The sequence below is a fragment of the Botryllus schlosseri genome, chromosome 12, assembly GCF_051294905.1.
Source record: "Botryllus schlosseri isolate E-star chromosome 12, Bs_hap1, whole genome shotgun sequence".
NCBI classification, from domain to species: Eukaryota; Metazoa; Chordata; class Ascidiacea; order Stolidobranchia; family Styelidae; genus Botryllus; species Botryllus schlosseri.
In genome coordinates, this window is record NC_137247.1 from 26,612,021 (window position 1) to 26,633,453 (window position 21,433).

The window sequence follows — 21,433 nt, forward strand, 5'->3', positions numbered from 1 at the left end:
TCTGTTACGTTTAGTTACGGAAATTTTCCGTAAAATTTTCTACGGTCAGCATATGTAAAATCATATTGCGAGGAGAGTTATTTCGAATTTACTGGTCTCATCAGCGTAAAACTGCTGCACTGGACCAGACCAGTAACTTGGTATTACAGCCGTTTTCCGTTACGTCAAGTAGCGGGAATTTCCCGTAGAAGTTATGACTGTCAGTCTTAGTAAAAATAAATTACGGTCAATATTATTTACGGGAAAATATTTATCAAATTTACTGGTCTCAGAGTCGTAGAACTGCTGCCAGGACCAGACCAGTAATTTGGCATAGAATATTTTTAACAGTGCAGCCCTAAATACGAGAACTTACTTTATCCATTATCTACAATCTAGAACAGTAGTTCCCGACCATTTTGTTGTCACGGACCCCTTTGACAAATCATTAAATTCTGCGGACCCCTGCTTAAAGTTTGCCTGAAACACAATTAACATACTATCGACTATTGTAATAATTATGCTACTCAACTGCTGCACAGTGTCGAATTGTTGTTATTGTGGTTAAAGAAAGACCGAAAGAAAGAACAACAGAACGAACGAACGAACGAACGAAAGAACAATAGTTGGATACACCACTCGCATAAAATTGAATAAACAGTTGACACAATACTAAAATAAAGAAGTAGGGGAATAGAATATACACCAGTTGTTCTTAAGCTTTTTTCCTCCAGCGCCCCCTTTCAAAAATTATCGTGCTCTAGCAAGGTTAAGAACCACTGATATATATAAAGACAAAATAGGCTCACGACTAACCCGCTACAGCTACTCAGTAGGGGAAGATAGCCAGGGAGTTGCGCCTGGCACCGTTAGAATTAGCTGCCTTTCGCCAAGCGGTTTTCCTCACGATATATCTCTAAAAAAGGTGACCCAAAGTGTCATGCAGAGATTTTTTCAACGTAATCAAATTCAAATAAAGGGCTCTTATTGCCTTTCCCGAACGAAACCGCATGCTTTCTATTACTAATAGACGACCCCGCAAACAAGATCACGCGCCTGTCACGTTACGATTACGTTTACTATTGAACGTTGAACGTTTGTGGCTCACGTTACCATTGCGATATTCTGTGAACAAAAGGTAGCGATGAGCTGACGTTATTGATGACGTAATTGAAACGTCAACTTAAACCACGTTGGTCCTGACCACGTTGCTAAATGCTGCCTTTTAAACTAGACCTCTTAATGCAATAATACCGAGTCACAATACTTCAGGAACTAATGAGTTTATTGCCAATAAAAGATAATAAGTCGTTAGGCCCAGATCTAGACACAGTCATAAATAGCGCAAGTGGAAGGCAAGCATTGTGCAAAATATTCCAACACCGATATTGCAATTTTGTATACTTGAGGTACTGAGCTCGGAGGCATAATTGATATTACAGAATACATGCAATCAAACAAAAATCACAGGACTGACATATCAAGGTATAACTAACATACCAATATACTACGTCAATAATTCAAATATTAGTCACTTTCATATTAACCACCAGAGGTGTTGAACTAAGTATCATTGATTTTAGTACTCAGGTTTGGCTACTTGCACTACTTACTCTAACGGTGATGTTATACCACTTCTACTTCACGTGCTATTAGGAAAAACTACACGGACTTTTCATTTCGGATTTTGTAATGTTCAAATTAGTTTTGTGACATATGGTTGTCGTTCACACAATGATTCGTCACAATTTAATCAGTATAACAACAATAATGTCAGCAACTGAATTTATATATTCTCGAAAAATCGAGATTTGTCACTAACACGAAAGCAACAATTTCAAAAGTGGCTACCATTTAACAACTGCTAAAAGAATGCGACACCTGGTCCGAATCGAAGTTTTCAAACTACCAGCTCAAGTACTTTCAATGCCTTCATTTTCAACTACTAGTTTCAAGTACCAAATAAATTTAACATGCCTCGGATATTGCTAGTTCTACTTTTGCAACAACGCTTTAACCCCTTAGACAGCAGAGCTACAACAAATTTGACTAGCACTTATTGTTGGATTTTACCTATATGTGTCTAGATAGACAGGACATTAGTAATGAAGAATCAGGGATGCTTGAAGAAACACTTGGCAGCAAGCTAATGGCAAGATATTGATACATAAAAAAATGAAGAAACTGCGTAGCCGGTGTTAGCACCATCACAAGTAAAATTTTCAAACACTTTACCGTAAGCCAATTTACGATACTGTAGGGTTACCATATTTTGGGAATCTGAAAGAGGACAGTTAATAAAAATTTCTGGACTTACAATACAGCAGTAACATCCGGTAAAATTGGTTCAACATATTGCGACTTATTTGTAGTTTGTTGACTGTAAGAAGAAGGTCATCTTTCCGACTCGACTTCCAAATTACACACTTTCTATGAATATTCATTTGGATGACTAAAACAAAAGGTTGTTTTTCTGGCACAACTCCTGTAAGAGCAACCTAACCGGTACAGTTAAATTTAACATAAATCTACGCAAAATTTTCAAAACGTGGACAATGACATTTGGGCGTCCTGATAGGACACTTTAAAAAAAGACAAATCCTCTTTGAAAAGGACATATGGTAACCCTACGATACTGACGAATAAAGAAATGCAAAACTGTGTTGCCGATGTCAACGAAATCACTTAAGCACTTATTTACAGGTTTCCTAAGTACAAATATAAATGAGCAAAGGTAGCAGTAATGTCATTCTTGGTTAAATGCAGGCAATTACACCAGTACATGGTGCCTGGATGTCCGCTGTTCACCTTATAAGGTGGCACTTGGATGTAAGAACTGTATGACGTCTTCTTTGAGACTCTTTCAAGCTAACTAGTCCACCTTTTTCTTCTCAAATGGACAGCGGCTCATCAAACCACACCATTTATCATTCCTGAAATCAAGAAGTCACAGTTGCTAAGTCAGAAATAGATGACTAGCTAGCACTATATCACATCAATTTAATGTACAAGAGCTGTGTTGGAACAGCCAAGCACAAGAAACAGAATCCCATGCTGAGAATATGCAAGAAATGGTGTTACGGGATCAACACTGTAAAATTTCTCACTATTTGATTCTGGATGATTTCACATGTCCCAATAAAGTTTGAAAAATGCATACCTCATCCACGGCTAATTCTTCACTAGTTGTGCGTCCATTCTGGGGTCTTGATGATTTCTGTAAGAAGTTCATTGTTATATTCTAGGTCATGGTAGGACAGTAAACCTATACTACGAACTTCTAATGAGAATCCAATGTATTTAATCCTGTTCAGCAGATAAACAAAGGAGAGAGTAGGTCACAGAACACAGGGTATAAATACAGGGCAAGGCACACGCGAAAATAATGATTGGCGGTAATCACTAAATAAGATATGACACCAACATGAATGCGTGATCATAACATTATTGTAATTTAATGCACCAACTTCAATAACTGATATTTTTTATAATGGAGGGATATCAGGATGATTAAACAACAGCCAACTGTACCTTCTTGATATAATGAGGGTAGGACTTCAAGACTGCACTGATGTCCGCCTCTATATCTTTCTCCGTTACTCTGCTGTGGGTCTTTCTGCAAATGGCTACAAGAAGATACGGTTGGAGCTAGTTAATTACACCTTGTACTGTCTGGGAGCATAGCTCTCTAACTCCAATACTCACATATCAGAAGGCTGTAGATCATTTCGTGGTCTTTGAAGCGATGCTTTCCTTTTTGTCCGTCTTTCGAGTACTGAGCCAGTAGAAACTTGGTTGCAATTTTATCCAAGACGCCTCGAATTGTAGCAGTCACAGTTTGCCCACCAACCAGCGACAAATACGATACCTGGAAAACCAAAAAATCCAGGAAAAAACTTGAAAACAGGTGGCAACAGCACTCAGTCAAATTATATCCAAGTTAACAGTTGTATATCGAAAATCAATGGGTTTGGTAAATATAACAGCTACTTACTGCAGCATTTTTTGCTCCTTCCTCCTCAAGTTTCTGATCTATGCCTTTCAATTCATCCACAGTAGTTGCAGGTTTCTTGATTAAGTACTCAAAATTCTGCGTGCTTGACTGCGATTGCTGACGCTTTCCAACATCTTGTCGAACGAGATACGCTTGATTTTCACCTACGATCTCCAAGATAGTTCGCACACAAATCAAGATTTTCTTCATGATTTCTAAATAAAAGTGAAATTCATCTATAGCGCACATTTGACAAACGTACATCAAAATCATAAATTATTGTGTAATGACATTGTCATGAATGTCTTGGAGATCGACACCTTATAATATAAATTTGAGTTCTGGGAAGCGTAATACGTAAAAGGGAATTAATTGCCACTTCCTATAAAAATATGAATCTCAGAACATACTGTCATCCGAATAGCCGTTTCGCCTGTGGGATACACTGTCGGTAGACATTTCAAACGAAGAGCAACCTAAAATAAATTTATCATAGATAATAAATATTTAATAATTTTACGAAGCACCAAGGCTGACACCAAGTCACAAAGCTACGAGTCACAAGTCAATCTCACTTTGGAGAAAATGACTGAGTCAATACAACCCTTCAAAGCAAGTAAACATCTCAGGAGTGGATAATATTGAAAAAACCTTCCAAAGTCGTCTCTAACTGGTGCCTCTCGGGACGTCTTGGTGTTGAGGTGACTAAAGAGAGAAATACATAGTCACATATCGCATTATTTTACAAATTGTAATTAAACAGACCTCCCCGCTTTTTCTTGGATAGGAACTGCGAGGTTGAGGCTGACACTGGTTGAGAATGAATTGACGTATCAGCAGGAACTGCTTCATTGTCAGAAGTGTCAATATCTGCAGAAAATATAAGTTGGAATGACACTATCACTATGGAAATGGCTAAACAATGGATAATAAATATTTAATAATTTTACAAAGCAAGTGAACATCTTAGGAGTGGAAAATGTTGAACAAACCTTCCAAAATCGTCTGTACTTGGTGCCTCTCGGGACGTCTTGGTGTTGAGGTGACTAAAGAGAGAAATACATAGTCACATATCGCATTATTTTACAAATTGTAATTAAACAGACCTCCCCGTTTTTTCTTGGATAGGAACTGCGAGGTTGAGGCTGACACTGGTTGAGAATGAATTGACGTATCAGCAGGAACTGCTTCATTGTCAGAAGCGTCAATATCTGCAGAAAATATAAGTTGGAATGACACTATCACTATGGAAATGGCTAAACAATGGATAATAAATATTTAATAATTTTACAAAGCAAGTGAACATCTTAGGAGTGGAAAATGTTGAACAAACCTTCCAAAATCGTCTGTACTTGGTGCCTCTCGGGACGTCTTGGTGTTGAGGTGACTAAAGAGAGAAATACATAGTCACATATCGCATTATTTTACAAATTGTAATTAAACAGACCTCCCCGTTTTTTCTTGGATAGGAACTGCGAGGTTGAGGCTGACACTGGTTGAGAATGAATCGACGTATCAGCAGGAACTGCTTCATTGTCAGAAGCATCAATATCTGCAGAAAATAGAAGTTGGAATGACACTAACACTATGGATTCATTATTTACACTACAGATTAAGTTAGTGCCATCGAAGTATCAAATCCAACACAATTAAGCATACCTCTGGAATCGTGATGTAGAATTTCTTCATCTCCTGAAGAATTTCTTTTTCTCCGCATCGTCTCTGGCTCACTGACGCAATCAGTTAGTTGAGGCCATTTCAGTGCAGGACTATGAGACGAATCAGTGACGTTCTTGCGTTTAAGTGACAAGGGTTCTTTGTTAATGTCCTCATTACCTGCATCTAAATGTTTCGAAGCAGCACAAAATGTAGATTTCATCGTAATCCAGTCTGCGACTGGTAATCGTTAGATTTCAAAGTGGTCGAAATGAGTACCTTAACTATTGATAAGAATACCACCAACCTGTGGATGTATTTTCCAAGCCATAATCAAATTCAGCGTGCTTTTTCTTTTTAATTCTTCTCTTTCGCGATGTAGGCGTCTCAATGTCACTCTCGAATGTGGATGTAGACTCTGCCCGCTTATTTGCTTTGACTGCAGCGTCGTAAGAGTCTAAAAAATGCAACATTGGAGAATATACGGAGGTGTTCAGGAACAAACTACTCCAATTTTCTTGGAGTCCGCGACCATCTGTCGTCTACTTGCAATAATCAATCAAGTCGTTGTGTTTTCCAATTAATTCCAATTTGATATATACATTAAATTATAAGCTATTAAACTCCTACCCGTCATGTATAATATGCGAACTTCATATTTCTTCCATCCTTCGGGGACCACATCCTTCTGAGCATACTGAGCTGATTTACATGTCCCTGGCCAATAACAGTACATTATCTATAAACAAAAAATGGAAGGTAATAATCATCGAAATTAGCAAAAGACAAACTTACTTCTTCAGACCACAATATCCACTTGCTAGATACCACTGCACAAGAGTTATCTACCACAAATTCGACCACATAATACCGCATTGTCATGCTACGTATAACTTGAGAATATTTAGGAAACCTGGAAATGTATATAATGCTGTTAAGACAAACTTCTCATGAAATAGGTATGAAACTCGACATAATCACATATTCATGAGAGAAATCTCAAAAATGCAATATTGATAAAAACAGTAAATGAAAATCACTTTGCTTTATACAGATAGCCTGAGTCCTAATATCACAATGCCGCACGGATTTAATTACATATTGTCGAGAGTGAACTTTGTAAACACCTAGTAACCGGGAATCCATGGGTGACTCGAAATAGGACATAGCATTCATGTATACTTTGCAGGTGCTTACACCAGAGGGGTCAGGGCATATAATTTCACAGCATGCACCATTAATCGATATAAAGGCATTTTCCGGGACACAGCAAGAGAATTTTCTAGGGATGGAAGTTATTCGAGTTTTTCGTCGTTCTGCCAGCTTATTAATTATTTGAATTAGAGGTTCCTTCCCAGATCGTACCATTTTTTTCAATTGATACAAGTAGTTTTCGAAAGGAAACGCGCTACAATTGTCCAAACCCACAAACAATTTTGCATCATCTGCAAGATGAATAAGGGAATGAACATTGTAGACTAGAAATTCATCACCATAGAGTGGTATACAATTTTCAACAAACGACACCAATAGTTCATTAGCAAATTCAGCATATTTTCCTACCAAGGTTGGTGATATCAAAATACAAAGGGCAGTGCTGAATTGAAGAAAGTGATTGTACAATTCAGGTCTGAGTATTCCTCTCAGAACCACCTTACCAGTGTACAGCATAAATTGTCTGTATTCTGTTGCCTTCCAGTAGGCAATTTCACTCAATGACCTTGGCTTACGAGCAAAACACCTGGGAATGCAGCTTTTAAGCTTTACCAACTTTGAACTCGTTTCTGCAATGTTACTAGAGGAGAGTCTTGTCTTTTTGCTTCCGTTGATCCAGGCATGCAGAAGTCGTTTCATGACACCAAGACATGCTGAATGCATATAGTCGATACTAAATTGCCTCACCATGTCTATTGGTAATGAAGTGAATGGGGTTAGGCCATGATGATGTTCAGGCTGTTCATGATTACGAAATGAGGCGTCTGTCCTCAGAGTTATATTTACAGTTTCACGGTATATTACTTTTCTGCACCACTCTCCCTTCTGCGTACATCTGTCACAGCCATAATAGCCAGAACAGAGTTTCACGTTAGTAACTAAAGCCCGGGCTGGACAATCACAAACAATACATCGCAAAATCACACGGATATTACGGTTCTTAACAATAATGCCGTTATCCATAACATCCTTCATCTCAGCAACACAGTCGTTCAGAAAATCAAGATTACTTGGCTTAGCTATTCCATAGCATATCGCAATGGGAACAACAACAGCAGGATTCACATGAATGGCACAGAGAATGGGCCAAACACATTTTGGACTGCTTTTGAACAGAGGTAGTCCATCAATATTAAGAGAGATTTCAATTTCTTCAAGACTGTGAACTGGATAATCATTCAGTGCAATTATAATCTGGGAACGCAGGCCAATATATACATAGTCAAGAGATGATTTGGTTTCTATAGTGCTTATTACACTGCTTTGATCAGGTCGTCTCAGAAGTGTAGCTGCCGTTAAAGGGAGATCATCGAAACCATGTTTGTTCCAAATTTTTAGCATTGCAGTGACAGTTGCATGAGGTACATGACATTGTATTGCCCAATTACGCAGGTCGTCTTCTGGAGTCCGAGATTGATCAACTGACAATGAAACATCAGATAACATTGTTGGGTCATCATCCGTGTCCGAGCTCTCATAGAGAGTTGAATCAGAAAGAGTGGCAACAGGAACAGCCGTTTCTAAATGCAATGGAGTGATATCTTGAAATTGACCCAACATTGGAGTGATACGGCCACCTGTTGATAAAGTAATGCAGGTATTCAAGCAGGTATAAGAGTGATGAAATGTTTACATGGACTGGGAGCTATTGTAAGAACGAGCAGAAGATTCCATCTATTGGCTGTGAGAAAACAGCTTGATTCGAAAATTGACACAAGTAGCCTAATTTCACACGTCCAACATGATCACAAACATTATGATGCCAGTAATACTATGTGATTTATGAAACCATACCATGTGATTCATGAAATTCAAATAATATAAAACTGAATAATATCAAATACTTACTTGATACTGGTCTATTAATATCTTCAAACTGGGAAATTTCAAGGTTTTTGTTAGCTGAAGTCTGCTTGATTAACCTGGTCGCGGCAGTCCATCTCCTTCTGTAAGCTAATCGATGTCTTTTTCGACATTTAGGCATACTGAACTGTAGCTGCTTCAATATAGTAGAAAATTAATGAACCTATTCGAGTCCACGCGATTAGCTGTATGCATGTCACGATCACGGCCTCAATAGACATCTGCTTTACTAAACACGAAGTTATATCACTAAGCTACAAGGCTTGCACTTGCACAGAAGTTTTAACAAAGAAAGCGCAAGTTAATAGTATGCTAATACATAACGATGCAAACAGCTATAACTTTCGGTACATGTAACTACGGTTGATGATATTGTGATCGACAGTAAACTACGGTCAATATCAATCGTATGCCTCAAGTATAGTTTTATACTAAGCATATATAAATTAGTATGCTAAGTTCAGTTTTCGGTACTCCGCTATAGCTATAAGTTCTTGCTTCAACATCAATAACCGCGATTAATCCGTGAACTCAACTCCGCCGAAACCTCAACTACGATTACAACCGCCATTATCAGACCTCGCGCTCTACGCTGTTGTCTGGCGGCATCACATGTGCGCGCCAAAACTGATGTGAACGTGGGGAAAAAATGCCATACGTCACTCGGCGACAAATCGTGAAAACGGTTGCTGTATTCCAACGACGCCCGCGACAGCGTGTAATACGATAATAAGTGTCGGGTATGTGAGAATGTAGTATTTTCGTTGTCGGTAACCAGTTAACTTGGTCTGAATGCTACAATTGCAATAAAATGACACGATGATGCGTGTATCGTCAGGATGAGAATCTTGCATGCGTCATCGCAGTCGGGCAGCGTGTAGCGATGGAATCACATATCTGGCCACTTCCGGAAGATAAGCGATGATACGACATAATAACACTCGCTCTGCAGTTTAGTTCGTGTTAATTCAAGTCCCCATGCCTCACAGCTTAAATTGATCATGAAAATACAAAACCCAAATTCCCATCGTTATTTTGAAGATCTTTTTGAAACTTTTGTAAACGTTTGAAAGTCGTGTCAAACGTTTACTGTTTGCGGGGGAGGCAATTCTAATTTGACTGTAATCGGCATGCGCAGTGGTAGGCTAAATTAGGGTTACCATATTTCTGTGAGATAATTCCGGACACCCTTTAGCGGCAACTAGTGGATTTCAAAATGAGCACATTGTCTTTCAATATGACGTCACACTAGCAAAGCTTTGCTTATAGACCAGAGGTGATCACGATCCGGTTCAGGAGTTGTATGTGGCTTTGTGCTGTGGAACCGGGATCTAAACGACATTTTTCAGCCCCTTCCCGCCTAATAAACAATGATTTTGGGACCACCGTAGGATAATTGATGCAACTTCTGCCGGTCTTGCTATATGCATCTGGTTGTTAAGTTTTTTGAATGAATTATGTCAATAATATTGGTTCTTCCCGCAGTGGAATTAAAGTGACTGTTGTCCTGTTTTCAAATTTTGTAGATCCATTTTTAAACTTGAAAAAAAATCAAGTTCTTGAAAAATTTCAATATTTTCCGGCCATATGTTGGACATGGCTATGTTTATTTCAAAGTTAATCCGGGCCAATATATTGCTGAAAGAAGATGAAAACTTAACGTAAAGTCAATTTTCTCAAAATGTGTAAAATGGGCATAATAAGTCAATTCGATTCCACTGCGATTCCTCATTCATCTCTCCGCCCACATGATCAGAGTTAGCGGTAGAGCAGGTGGAGGATGATGACTTCGAAAATACAGGCAGCGTATTTGGACAAAGTTCAATGTACATGGACATCGTTAACTCATGTTCATGTCACACCAATAAGATTGTCTATCAGCCTTATGCCGGTGCGCACAACGGAGCTTTATAAACACCCCACTTCCAGTGGTTTTCAACCTTTTATGGTCGCGACTCCATCTCCAATTTCAAAATGTTCCGTGGCCCAGATCAAAATTTGACGAGTAGATTACTGAAAGAAGTCAGCGCCTTTGCCCAGACTTACTCATGGGCTATTTTGGATGCTGATTCCGTTCAACATCTTCGCGAAACCCAGAATAAAGGCAAACGACCTCCACGTGTGGAACCACAATCTTTCAATAAAGCATTTAAACGGCCTTAAATATCTCTAGGAATAAACCGTTCTCCTATAATTGCGATTACAATTAGGCCTATTTATTAAATGAAGGTTATTTTTATTTGTGTTTTTGCAGTTTTTGCGAGGGTGGCAATCCCCCTATTAAAATAAACAAAATGTGATGGCAAATCGCGCGCATCGCGAAGAAAAATACCCAAAATTAATGTTATTATGTTGATCTAAGAAAAAATTATGAGCTTACGTCAAGCCTTCAAAATTCTGGACATTTCGGCATATTTTAAAAATTCCTCCCGGACGCAAGTTTGAACAGTGAAATTCATGACATGTCCGGGAAATTCCGGACGTATGGTAACCGTAGGCTAGATGTAGCATTGTAGTCTAATGCAGGGCTCTTCAACCGGGTTTATCGTACATCCTGGGGTGTACCAAAATTGTAAAAGGGTGTACCACTAATGTGCGGTGTACTGGGGTGTACCAGATGCGCATTAAAATATACCAAAATGACAAGCTATCACAATGAACTGGCAAGGTTATGTTTCAGAACATGTTGACCGGGTGTGCAATATTGTACAACAGGGGTGTCAAACATACGACCCGCCAGACGATTTCATCCGGCCCGCGAAATGATTCTGAAAAATGGCAGCACGTTGCTGATAAGAGTAGAGATTTTTAGTGAGAAATAATTTCATTGAATAATCCCTCAAGACAAAAAATTTGAGTATGTCCTGAACATCTATGGAAAGCGTTAGTGACGATTTTAACATGAGTGAGCCTTGTACAACAGCGAACGACGTGACTGCACAGTGCACATTCATATATGACCTTCTTAGCGCAATAATATAGCAATATGAGTTGATTGATTGTTCATAGACCACATTATACCCATCCGAATGTGGTGTTGCGGTTACACTGTAACCACCATCAGCAACAAGTCGCTGTCATTAACACCCGATCCCGAGACGGAAATCGGTGCACACCGGGATCAGAGTTTTGTGGCGAAATGGATCAGAAAGTAGTTATTCACAGAAGTGAAAACGTCAGTTAGAAACCGGTATATGCAGCCACATGGAGAACATAATTTTCCCAGAAAAATATAATAAAAATGTCTGTGGTCGCATTTCATTTTCCCTTACGACTTTACAGCTACCCGACTTCCAGAAAAACCCGAATCGCCATATATTATAATTGAACCAAATTTCAACGTCTGCGTTGGTTTTAAATGTGTTACATCATGAAATGTCCGACGAAATTTGGCATGGTGTATTTTCATAATGTCTTACATCTGTGTACCAAGTTTCAGGGTGGGGATTTGATTATTAGCATGATAATTCCGTTATTAAAGCTTACTATCTATAGGTAAGTGCTACGCTACCGAAAAACAGATTTACGCAAAACTCTGTAGAGAACTGCGTTAGTTTAAAAGGTGTTACATCATGAAATGTATGATGAAATTTGGTATGGTGCATTGTTATTATGTCCTACAACTGCGTACTAACTTTCAAGGTGAGAATTTATTGTTTAGCATGCTAATTCTTTTATTAAAATTGACTATGCATAGGTATATGCGATGTTCATGCAAAACAGATATGCGTAAAAGTCGGTATTCGACTGCGTTAGTTTTAAAGGTGTTCCATCATTAGATGTGTAATGAAATTTAACATGGTGCAATGCCATAATGTCCTACAACTACGTATCAAGTTTCGAGTCGGGATTCAATGTTAAGCATGGTAATTCCGTTATTAAAGTTGACCATGTATTAGCTACGTGCTATACGCTCCCTCAAAACTGATTTACGCAAAAGTTGGTATGGAACTGCGTTAGTTTTAAAGTTGTTTCATCATGAAATGTGTGACGAAATTTGGTATGCTGCATAATCATAATCTCTTACAACTACGTATCAAGTTTCAAGGTGATGAGTCACATATTAGCATGGTAATTCCGTTATTAAAGCTGACTATGTATAGGTACACGATACCGAAAATCAGATTTACGAAAAAGTTGGTATAGAACTGCGTTAGTTTTAAAGTTGTTCCATCATGAAATGTGTGACGAAATTGGTATGCTGCATAATCACAATGTCCTACAACTACGTACCAACTCTCAAGGTGAGGAGTCACATATTAGCATGGTAATTCCGTTATTAAAGCTGACTATGTATAGGTACACGCTAGCGAAAAACAGATTTACGCAAAATTGGTATGGAACTGCGTTAGTTTTATAGTTGTTCCATCATAAAATGTCTGACGAAATTTGGTATGGTGCATTGTTATTATGTCCTACAACTGCGTACCAACTTTCAAGGTGAGAATTTAATGTTTAGCATGCTAATTCTATTATTAATATTGACTATGTATATCTCGATTCTCGAAACTTGTTGCTTGTGCGATTTATCAGCGGTGTGCATAGGGTTAGGAACGTTTTTAATATAGTTCCACATTCTAGTTGTTTTGATGTAAGGAGAAATCATTCGATAACTCGCCACTTCTCGTTAGTAAAGTAAATTGTTTGCGCGTTAGCTTTGTGGAACGTAAGTCAAATACATATCTACTCTTTTGTGGAAGTAACTAAATTATTGTGATGACATTGATAGGTCTCTCAAGCAGTGACCGTGGTTTTGTTTATGAAAGATGTCGCGATATCGGTATAATATTTTCTAAAACTCAAACTCGGACGAAATCATGAACGTGCAGGACTTACGATAAACATATGATGTGCACATACAACTTTGTTACAAGAATTAAACTTATCGACTCTGAAGGCTAGCGCAATTTTTGGTATTTGTATGTTATCGAATTTTGCGTACTTCGCGCTTACCTTATGTTGAAAACATGAGTTACTTAACATCTCGAATCATGAAGATGATTAATTTTTTAAACTTAATTATAGCGTATCAGGACTTCGTTAATTTTTTGAATAGTTTCTATTCCGAATTTTATCTAAAAATTAAACTGTCAAGTACTAGTAAAAGTAATCTATTTTGTTGGTTTTTTGAAGTGAGGTAATGATTAATACCGAAAACATGATTACATCTCTACTCATGGTGATGAATAATTTTTAAAAACTCAAATATAGTGTATCGGAACTTCATGAATGTTTCGATTAGTTTAACTTTTTATTATACTTCACAAGATTCAGTGTATAAGTTTAGTAGAAATGTAAGAGTTTAATAAAAGTAGTTAACTAGATACATTACGAAATTAAGTGTGCTATCTTCCAAATCGGTAAGGAACAGCATCAAATTTAGTATACCGAAAAACGATCTACTCGATAAAATTTTAATGTCGTTACGTCCATTAGAGTCGTGTTTATGCGACGAATTTGTCCGACTTACTTGCATGAATTACAAGCTACATAATACAACTAGTTAACACGCGTTGATGTAACTTTCCTCGTTTGTATAAATCCTACGCGAAATTGATTACCGAATTTTTCGATTAGTTTATATTCCGAATTTTATTTAAAGCTGAAACTGTTAAGTAATACTAAAAGTGTTATAAAATGTGAAAAAGTGTACAAGTAGAATTATTATTATGTCATGAATAAGTAGTTTTTCTATCTACTTTACAAATTGTTTTTCGCGCTTTTTTACTTTTTCATTTTTTCATTAAAATTAGTATTCATTTTACAGAAACATCGTGTTTTTATTTCTCGGAAGCGATTTATTATGAAAATACACATTCCTAAATACACATAATAGAATATCTTGCGAATATAGTCTTGCGTAAACATCATAGTTCTCGAAATTTGCTCATAAATATAAACGGCAATAGTCTAGCGGTGAGCGATGAACATAAAACATACACGGCGATAGTCTGGCGGTGAGCGATGAACGTAATAGCCTCAGGGGTTGGGGGTTGGTACGATCTTAGAGTCACGTACTCATGCTTGATTTGTTTCCATAGCCCCGACCTTGGGAACCGCTTGTATGCGTCTAATGAAAATAAGTCGTAAAATGTGGAAACTGTTGACACCGTAACTGCGAGTTAGGAATCACGTACCTGCAGCGAAAAGTTTGTTTAATTATAACGGCGAGAATTGTGCGTCTGCGGTTAGTCTGTTTGCGTTTTAGTGCTGATTAAATTATCCTTATACTCGACATGCAAAGTAAATTTACAGGTATTCGAATGAAGCCCTATTCAGTTGTAGTGCGCATTCATATTAGGTCGTGAAATGCGGAGACCTCGGCAATCGGAACCACGATCTGTCTGCGCTCAAAATCGCATTTTATATTAATTAATTAGTGAAGATGTGTAGAATTTTGATATATCATCATAAAACCGCGCCTAGTTCCACGTTGATGAGTGTTATCTGTGAATATCTGGCCAATATAGTCTTGCATTGACATCATAGTTTTCGAAATTTATGTGTAATCTGAATGTTATTTATATCCAGAAAGTAAGTTATTATGAAGTTTCGGAATTTAATCATCTAACGTAATCATCATAAAACCGCGGCTATAGTTCAACGTTGATGAGTATTATCTGAGAGCTCATGTTATCCGCTAAAATACAAAGTCCAAATACACATAATAATATGATCTGGCGAATATAGCCTTGCATAGACATCATAGTTTTCGAAACTTATGTATAATCTGAATTATATTTATTTTTCGAAAGCATGTTATCATAAATTCTCGGAATTTAATCATCTAACTTATAATGAATGTTATTTATTTCTCGGAAGCAAGTTATTAAATACATATTGCTAAATACACATGGAAAATCGGTATTGAAATTCACAAAAGATTAGAATATCTAGGCGTGGCAATTGGCGTCATATAGGCGTGGCAGGTGACGTGGCAATGGGCGTCCTGTAGGTGTGGCAATTAAGGCGACGTGGCCTTCTGTGATTAGCGGGGATCAAAATTGCTTCATCCTACCACTCCGGATTAGTATTTAGATTTACAAATACGTTGCATAGCCTTGTTCATCCTTATTTCAACAGGCCCAAGGTGGCCAACCTTCACACGTTACATGCTGCCGTTCAACAATAATTATGCGGTCCTCAATTCATAATAAATTAGCGTATGTTGGCGACCTTCAATATGCAATTTGAATTAACGAATTGGTTCCCAAATCTTTGAGAGAATGTATAAACTTGAAAATTTTATTCACGCTTGGCGCGATTCAGGGTGACTTGTATTTTTGGTTTCAAAATATTATAGTGTAACCCGAGTCCCCCGTACAAATGCGAACCGCAGAGCAAAATGATGCATCCCATAAATAATATCAAGTCGGAATCGTGTGCGTCTTACGAATGAAGGTTTTTCTTGTACGTTTGACTGATTCCAATATATATTTCGACTATGCCTACATTCCTGACGGGAAGGCAAAAAATAACAACATGGAAAAATGTAATTAATGAAAACCGGAAGATGTATCATCATTAGTATTGTGCCCAACATTTTCGAAGACACCCGCTCCATCAGCTCTATCGATTAGTCTGATCACGTGGGCTAAGAATGGATAAATATTTGACAATCATATGTGAAACAATCAATATTTTCGCGCCTTGCGCTACCACAGAGGTAATCCAGCTACCTTTTCCTAACATTTATACTCGCAATTTCGGTGAAGAGATAGTAACCCTGCGGGATGTTCTGCTGCTGCAATTTCAAACTTTTATACACAAGGTCCATCCCAAGAAATCAGTGATGGCAGAAAACGCCACAAGGGCTATTCGTGATCCCAGTAACCAATTTAACATGAATATTATAGCGTAAGTTGAATTTCTGATATCCGTCACTTATGGTACAGAAAATCACTTTCACGCCCATTCCAGGTTAATAACGAGTCAAATACACCAATTCTCATTCAACGATATCCCATAGACGAAGTTGGTTCTGTCGTCGTGTACTACTACAATGATGCACGGTTATTTGAATTCGATCTAACACTGCGATATATTTCGACGAGGATGGGTTTATTTGACTTGGTTTCAGACTGTTGAATGGAATGATGGAGTTTTTCCATTTGGGCGAATGCCTCATGTTGCGGTCAGAAAAGTTACGAGTTATTACACCTGTCTTTGACGCGTAGAAACACGATCACGTATTGTAATACTTACGCTTACACCATCCTACAGTTTATATTTGCGCAAAAATAATAACATTTGCACGTTAATTGAGATCAATTTGAACTAAAACTTGAGAGAGTCAACGTACACAAAAAGTTCGAGAGCATTATATGAACTACAAATGTACGTCACTAATTAATAATCACACGAAGGCAATCACCATGCAAAAAGATGAAAACGTGACCTCGTTAGAGATGCCGATTATTTGACACGCGACCGCTGAGAAGCACCTTATATCCCTCGGGATCAAACGAGCAAATACGCGGTCTCCTTCTCGAAAATGACTTGCGCTTTCTCCTATGAGCCGTGTGCACAATAATTCATGAGTCAGAGTTCTGCTACGGCATTTCTGACCAGAGCGTGTGCTGTTCTGTATGCCCGGGGATTGGAATTCATTACTGCTCATAACACTTGTCAACACGCATTTTGGTGCCAAGAAAGTTTCAACGGTTACAGGGTATTTGCATGTTGCTGAATTAAAAAAGGACGTTAGTTTTTCCGAATTGGCTCTATTCTTTTTTAGCTATTTCCTATTTTAGTTACAAAAAATGTTAGAAATACCCAATTTTGACGTAGGTATAATTCTCTTTTTCTACAACTTTGATGAGTCTACATCCTTCTTCCAGTTCTGAAGCGATATCGCTAAAAACGCAATCGTTAACACTGAGAGCCATGTAACCGGGAATCATGTTTTATGTGAAGATCAAGCTAAAATTAAATGATATTAGCTGTAAAGAAAAACAGCCGACGTCAAAGCTCAAGCACTACTTTTAGTAACGCTCAAAGTATATTTGGTAAGATGTCAAACCACCTTACACAACTATAGAACTACGCTAGTAATTAGCTCAGTGGTTCTCCACTGGGGGTCCACGGAGTCCTAGCGGTCCGCGAAGCATTTTCAGGGGGTCCGCGACGCCTCTAAATTTACAGCATAGTTGATAACGTCTTTTGTATTTTTTTCAATCACGAAAATAACGAGACAGTTTCGCTTCAATACTAATAAAAATCCAAAAGTCAACTCAACAGAATGACCCTCTGAGATGAAATATCCTGCAGATAGACGCATTTTTATTGCAAATTGCCAATAGCCTACTGATACGAATATTTTGCTGTTTAGTGATGTTTTGTTGGGGATTGTGCAAAAATTAAAGTTGAATTATCAAGGTCAATCACGGTGACTTCGAAATGATTACAATAATCCATTTTCTCCTATGATTTACATAACCTTTTCCCATAATAACTTCAAAATGAGTTGCTAGAATGAAATGGCCAGGCTTGACGTTATATGCTCATTAAAAAAAATTGTTTGTCAACTTTGATGCCATATTTGTTGCGATCATACCCAAATGTGTTGTCGGAAGCGTTACACATTATACATTCGCCACCACCTATTTTTGTGGAAATGGATTTTCCGCACTGCTGGTTCTTATCAAATGGAAGACGCGGATTTCAAGAAATGCAGTTGAAGAATTCGCTTTGAAATAATAAAAGTTAACCCATTTTCTACATAAATAAGGTGATGGTATTTTCAAGAAAAGTCATTTCGTTGCTGTTCATCACTAAACTACAGATAATATTTGCACAAGTAATATGACGGCTGTACGAGAATGGAGCGAAATTTGAACTAAAATTTGTGAGTGTAGAGGGGGTCCGCGGGAGTCCGTGGGAGTCCGTGACGGTCCAAAAGGGGTCCGCGAAGACAAAAAGGTTGAGAACCACTGAATTAGCTACATAGCTATAAAATGATATATTGATGTCATGTGATAACTGAACGGAGTTCTCGACAATGTACGCGTGGTTAAAAATACTGAAGAAACTGCAGCGTAGCAGAATGAGGCTTCTACTGTTACACTCCCGTCTCCTGGTTTACTGTGTGATGTTGTACAGTTTGCTGAAAGCCGAGGAAATCACTCATAAGGGTAGAGATATACAGTACTGCAACATACTGTATATAGGCTGCAGCTAAATACCTTGTGTTGTCCAAAATTGAGTGTTTTCAATGTCTTGTTTCTGAAGTAATGGGATGCTACAATAGCAAATAGACATACTGGAGTAGCTGGTTCAGAAGAGGTAATGCATTGGCTTCAGAGACATTTCCAATATGCATGTTTTGATACTTCTGTTCACATTTGCCAGTCACTAGGGTTAACGATTTTTTTTTTTTAAATAAAAAATATCATTATCTCAAATAATAGAGATCAATTCAAAGAAACGGATGTCATTTTCGGACTCAGCAGCCCCAATATATCCAGAAACCAATAAAATATCTTTGACACTCGGATCGTTGCTCTAATATGGTTCCGCGAACATTAATTGAGATATACAGCAATGCAGACTGAAACGTCGACCGAAATGGTAACGGGCACACCAATATCGCATTTCAAATCTTTGAATATTTTCTAGCGAACGGAATAAGGTCGCGTTATGCGATCACTTTTCTCTTTCTGCACAAAGCATTTAAATAATGGAACCATTCAAGATCAAATTCGACTATAGTGCTTAAAAATATTGAGTGCTGTGCCGGTATCAAAACGTCACATCAGTGCTTTGACTTTAACCCTCCAAGGCAGTGATTCCCAAGCGCAGCCCCGAGGGCCGCATGCGGCCGTCAGATAGCCTTCTTGCGGCCCCCAAAATATATTAAGAAATCGCTTTATGACTAAAAATAAAGTTAATATTCATAAAATACTCTTGCTCGGTTTGGCCTCTGTCGTTTTTAATTATAGAATTGCAGGAAAGTTGTGGGTATAGACTGCTAACGTTACGTCACTGCTGTTTCAATGCAAGAACTTTCCAGTTAAACGAGCAGTAGCTATAAATATAAATAGGTAATGATAACTTTCAAAACCGGAGGAAAATCCTGAAAAAATGGTAAATTTTTCCCACTTCGTGGTCGCTTGACTCAAAAAGAAAAAGAGGCTCAGCTCCCGGAAAATACAGTTTTTCTTTCACATTAACAGGTGATTGACTTAAAAAAAGGTCAACTTTCCGGTCCAGCTCCCGAAATAGCCGCCGTAGCGTTCCTACAGTGCTGAATTAATGTATATCAGTCGAATTTGGCCCTATATGTAACCAAAATCCTCAAAAAAGAAGACGAAATCTCAAAAAAGAAGACACTTGGGCGTCCTCAGAGGACACTTTTAAAAAATCAAAAAAGAGGACAAATCATCTTAAGAGAGGACGTATGGTAACCCTATGATAACTAGATGTTCAACACGTCACTCACGGTTGAATACGCCGAGATGCATACTGCTTAGCCGGCTAAATGCAGCATAATTGGTAGTGCTGTAGTCAGGGCCGTAACTGTCGCACCCCAAACCCCCCAATTGAGGGGGGCCGAGCTCGAAGGGGGCCCAAAATTATTTCGTGAATTAGCATAAATTACTGAGTATTTTTTGAAAATTTATGCAACTTTTTCAAAAAATTTTCCCGGTATTTGCGATTTCAATTCGCCCACATATCTTGATAATTGGGTACTTCTCCCCTAAGAAAAAATACGCAAGATTTATAGAAATGGGTATATCAGCGTTGGCCATGACTGCAACACAACGTACCAAGACATATAAAGTTTTAGGCCATGTAACATGTGACTCCAACAAGTGTGTCAGAACGATCGGCAGCGAGTAAGCCTTGGCCGTAAAGAACTGCTTTTATGCTGACCAAAAACTTCGAAATACCAAAAACCTCGTTATATAAACAAAATACATATAGGTTTAATTGTCAATATAGGCGCCTAAATGACTGGCACCGAATGTTCTTGTCTTGGCAAACTGAACCTCACAAGACAAATGCCATCCCGCAGGAAAGAAAATTATATGCCAGTAAAGAAATGCCAATCTGAAATCGTGTGATCTTTCAGTTTAGTAGGTTTGGGCAATTCTACATTTTTTGATATAACAGACAGGAGGTCACGAAATGACATCATGTAAAGAAGTCGTACCAGGGGTCCGCCCGCACAAAGATGTTTAATTTTACGGGGTCTGCAGTTTCAAAGACACCTCACTCAGCTCTACCGGTAAATCTGATTACGTGGGCAAAGAGGGCAACCATGCATTTCCCGATCTTATTCACCGATTTTATCATGAATTATCGAAATATTCGCGCGTCGCGCTGTCTCACTAAACAGTACAACTTTAATTTCGTGGCAAAAGCGAACAACGTGGTGCGGGTTCAGTTTATCACCCTATGGGAGCCCGGGGTCCTGACGAAGTGCTGGTACGTTCCTGCCAACGGGTATACCCCCGGAGATGTTTAATTACTACTGAAGGGGCCTATACCTTTTCAAACACACCTCACTCAGCTCTACCGGTAAATCAGATTACGTTAACAGAGACAGGATGAAAATTGATAGCAATACATGCAATTCCCGATCATATTGACCGATTCAGTCATGAAACTAAAGAAATTTCTCGTATTTATTTTCAATTTCATGTTTCTTTTCCCATGATACATGGATGAATAAAATAGGCCTACTTGAAACCCAATTTTGAAATCTCGCCAGGGCAATAAAAC

The 21,433-nt window shown here is 38.2% G+C and overlaps 2 protein-coding genes across 4 annotated transcripts in view; both read right to left on the reverse strand.

Annotated features, from left to right (window-relative positions):
* The window catches only part of LOC145452820 (uncharacterized), a 60,589-nt gene that overhangs the window by 6,608 nt on the left and 32,548 nt on the right, over window positions 1–21,433 (reverse strand). The gene's annotated exons all lie outside the window — the stretch shown is intronic.
* Window positions 1,058–6,557, reverse strand: LOC145452816 (uncharacterized). 3 transcript variants are annotated; one of them, XM_080330957.1, is made up of 16 exons: window positions 6,425–6,557; window positions 6,260–6,368; window positions 5,937–6,086; window positions 5,633–5,815; window positions 5,421–5,525; window positions 5,307–5,360; window positions 5,080–5,184; window positions 4,966–5,019; window positions 4,739–4,843; window positions 4,625–4,678; window positions 4,384–4,449; window positions 3,974–4,188; window positions 3,685–3,847; window positions 3,511–3,605; window positions 3,140–3,196; window positions 1,058–2,912 (listed from the first exon to the last, which is right to left on the reverse strand). In XM_080330957.1, exons 1-16 carry the CDS (start codon window positions 6,509–6,511, stop codon window positions 2,907–2,909), a joined length of 1,608 nt encoding a protein of 535 aa, XP_080187083.1. In that variant the 5' UTR covers window positions 6,512–6,557; the 3' UTR covers window positions 1,058–2,906. The 3 variants fall into 3 exon arrangements, with proteins under 3 accessions (XP_080187083.1, XP_080187084.1, XP_080187085.1); XM_080330958.1 differs by lacking the exon at window positions 4,384–4,449; XM_080330959.1 differs by lacking the exons at window positions 5,307–5,360; window positions 5,421–5,525.

Excerpts from the sequence above, each read along its gene's own strand:
- LOC145452816 (XM_080330957.1), bottom strand. The coding sequence starts at position 6,511 with ATGACAATGCGGTATTATGTGGTCGAATTTGTGGTAGATAACTCTTGT. Across the intron at positions 5,361-5,420 it reads ATCCAAGAAAAAACGGGGAG|TCACCTCAACACCAAGACGT; the intron begins GTCTGTTTAATT and ends TTCTCTCTTTAG. Across the intron at positions 4,679-4,738 it reads ATCCAAGAAAAAGCGGGGAG|TCACCTCAACACCAAGACGT; the intron begins GTCTGTTTAATT and ends TTCTCTCTTTAG.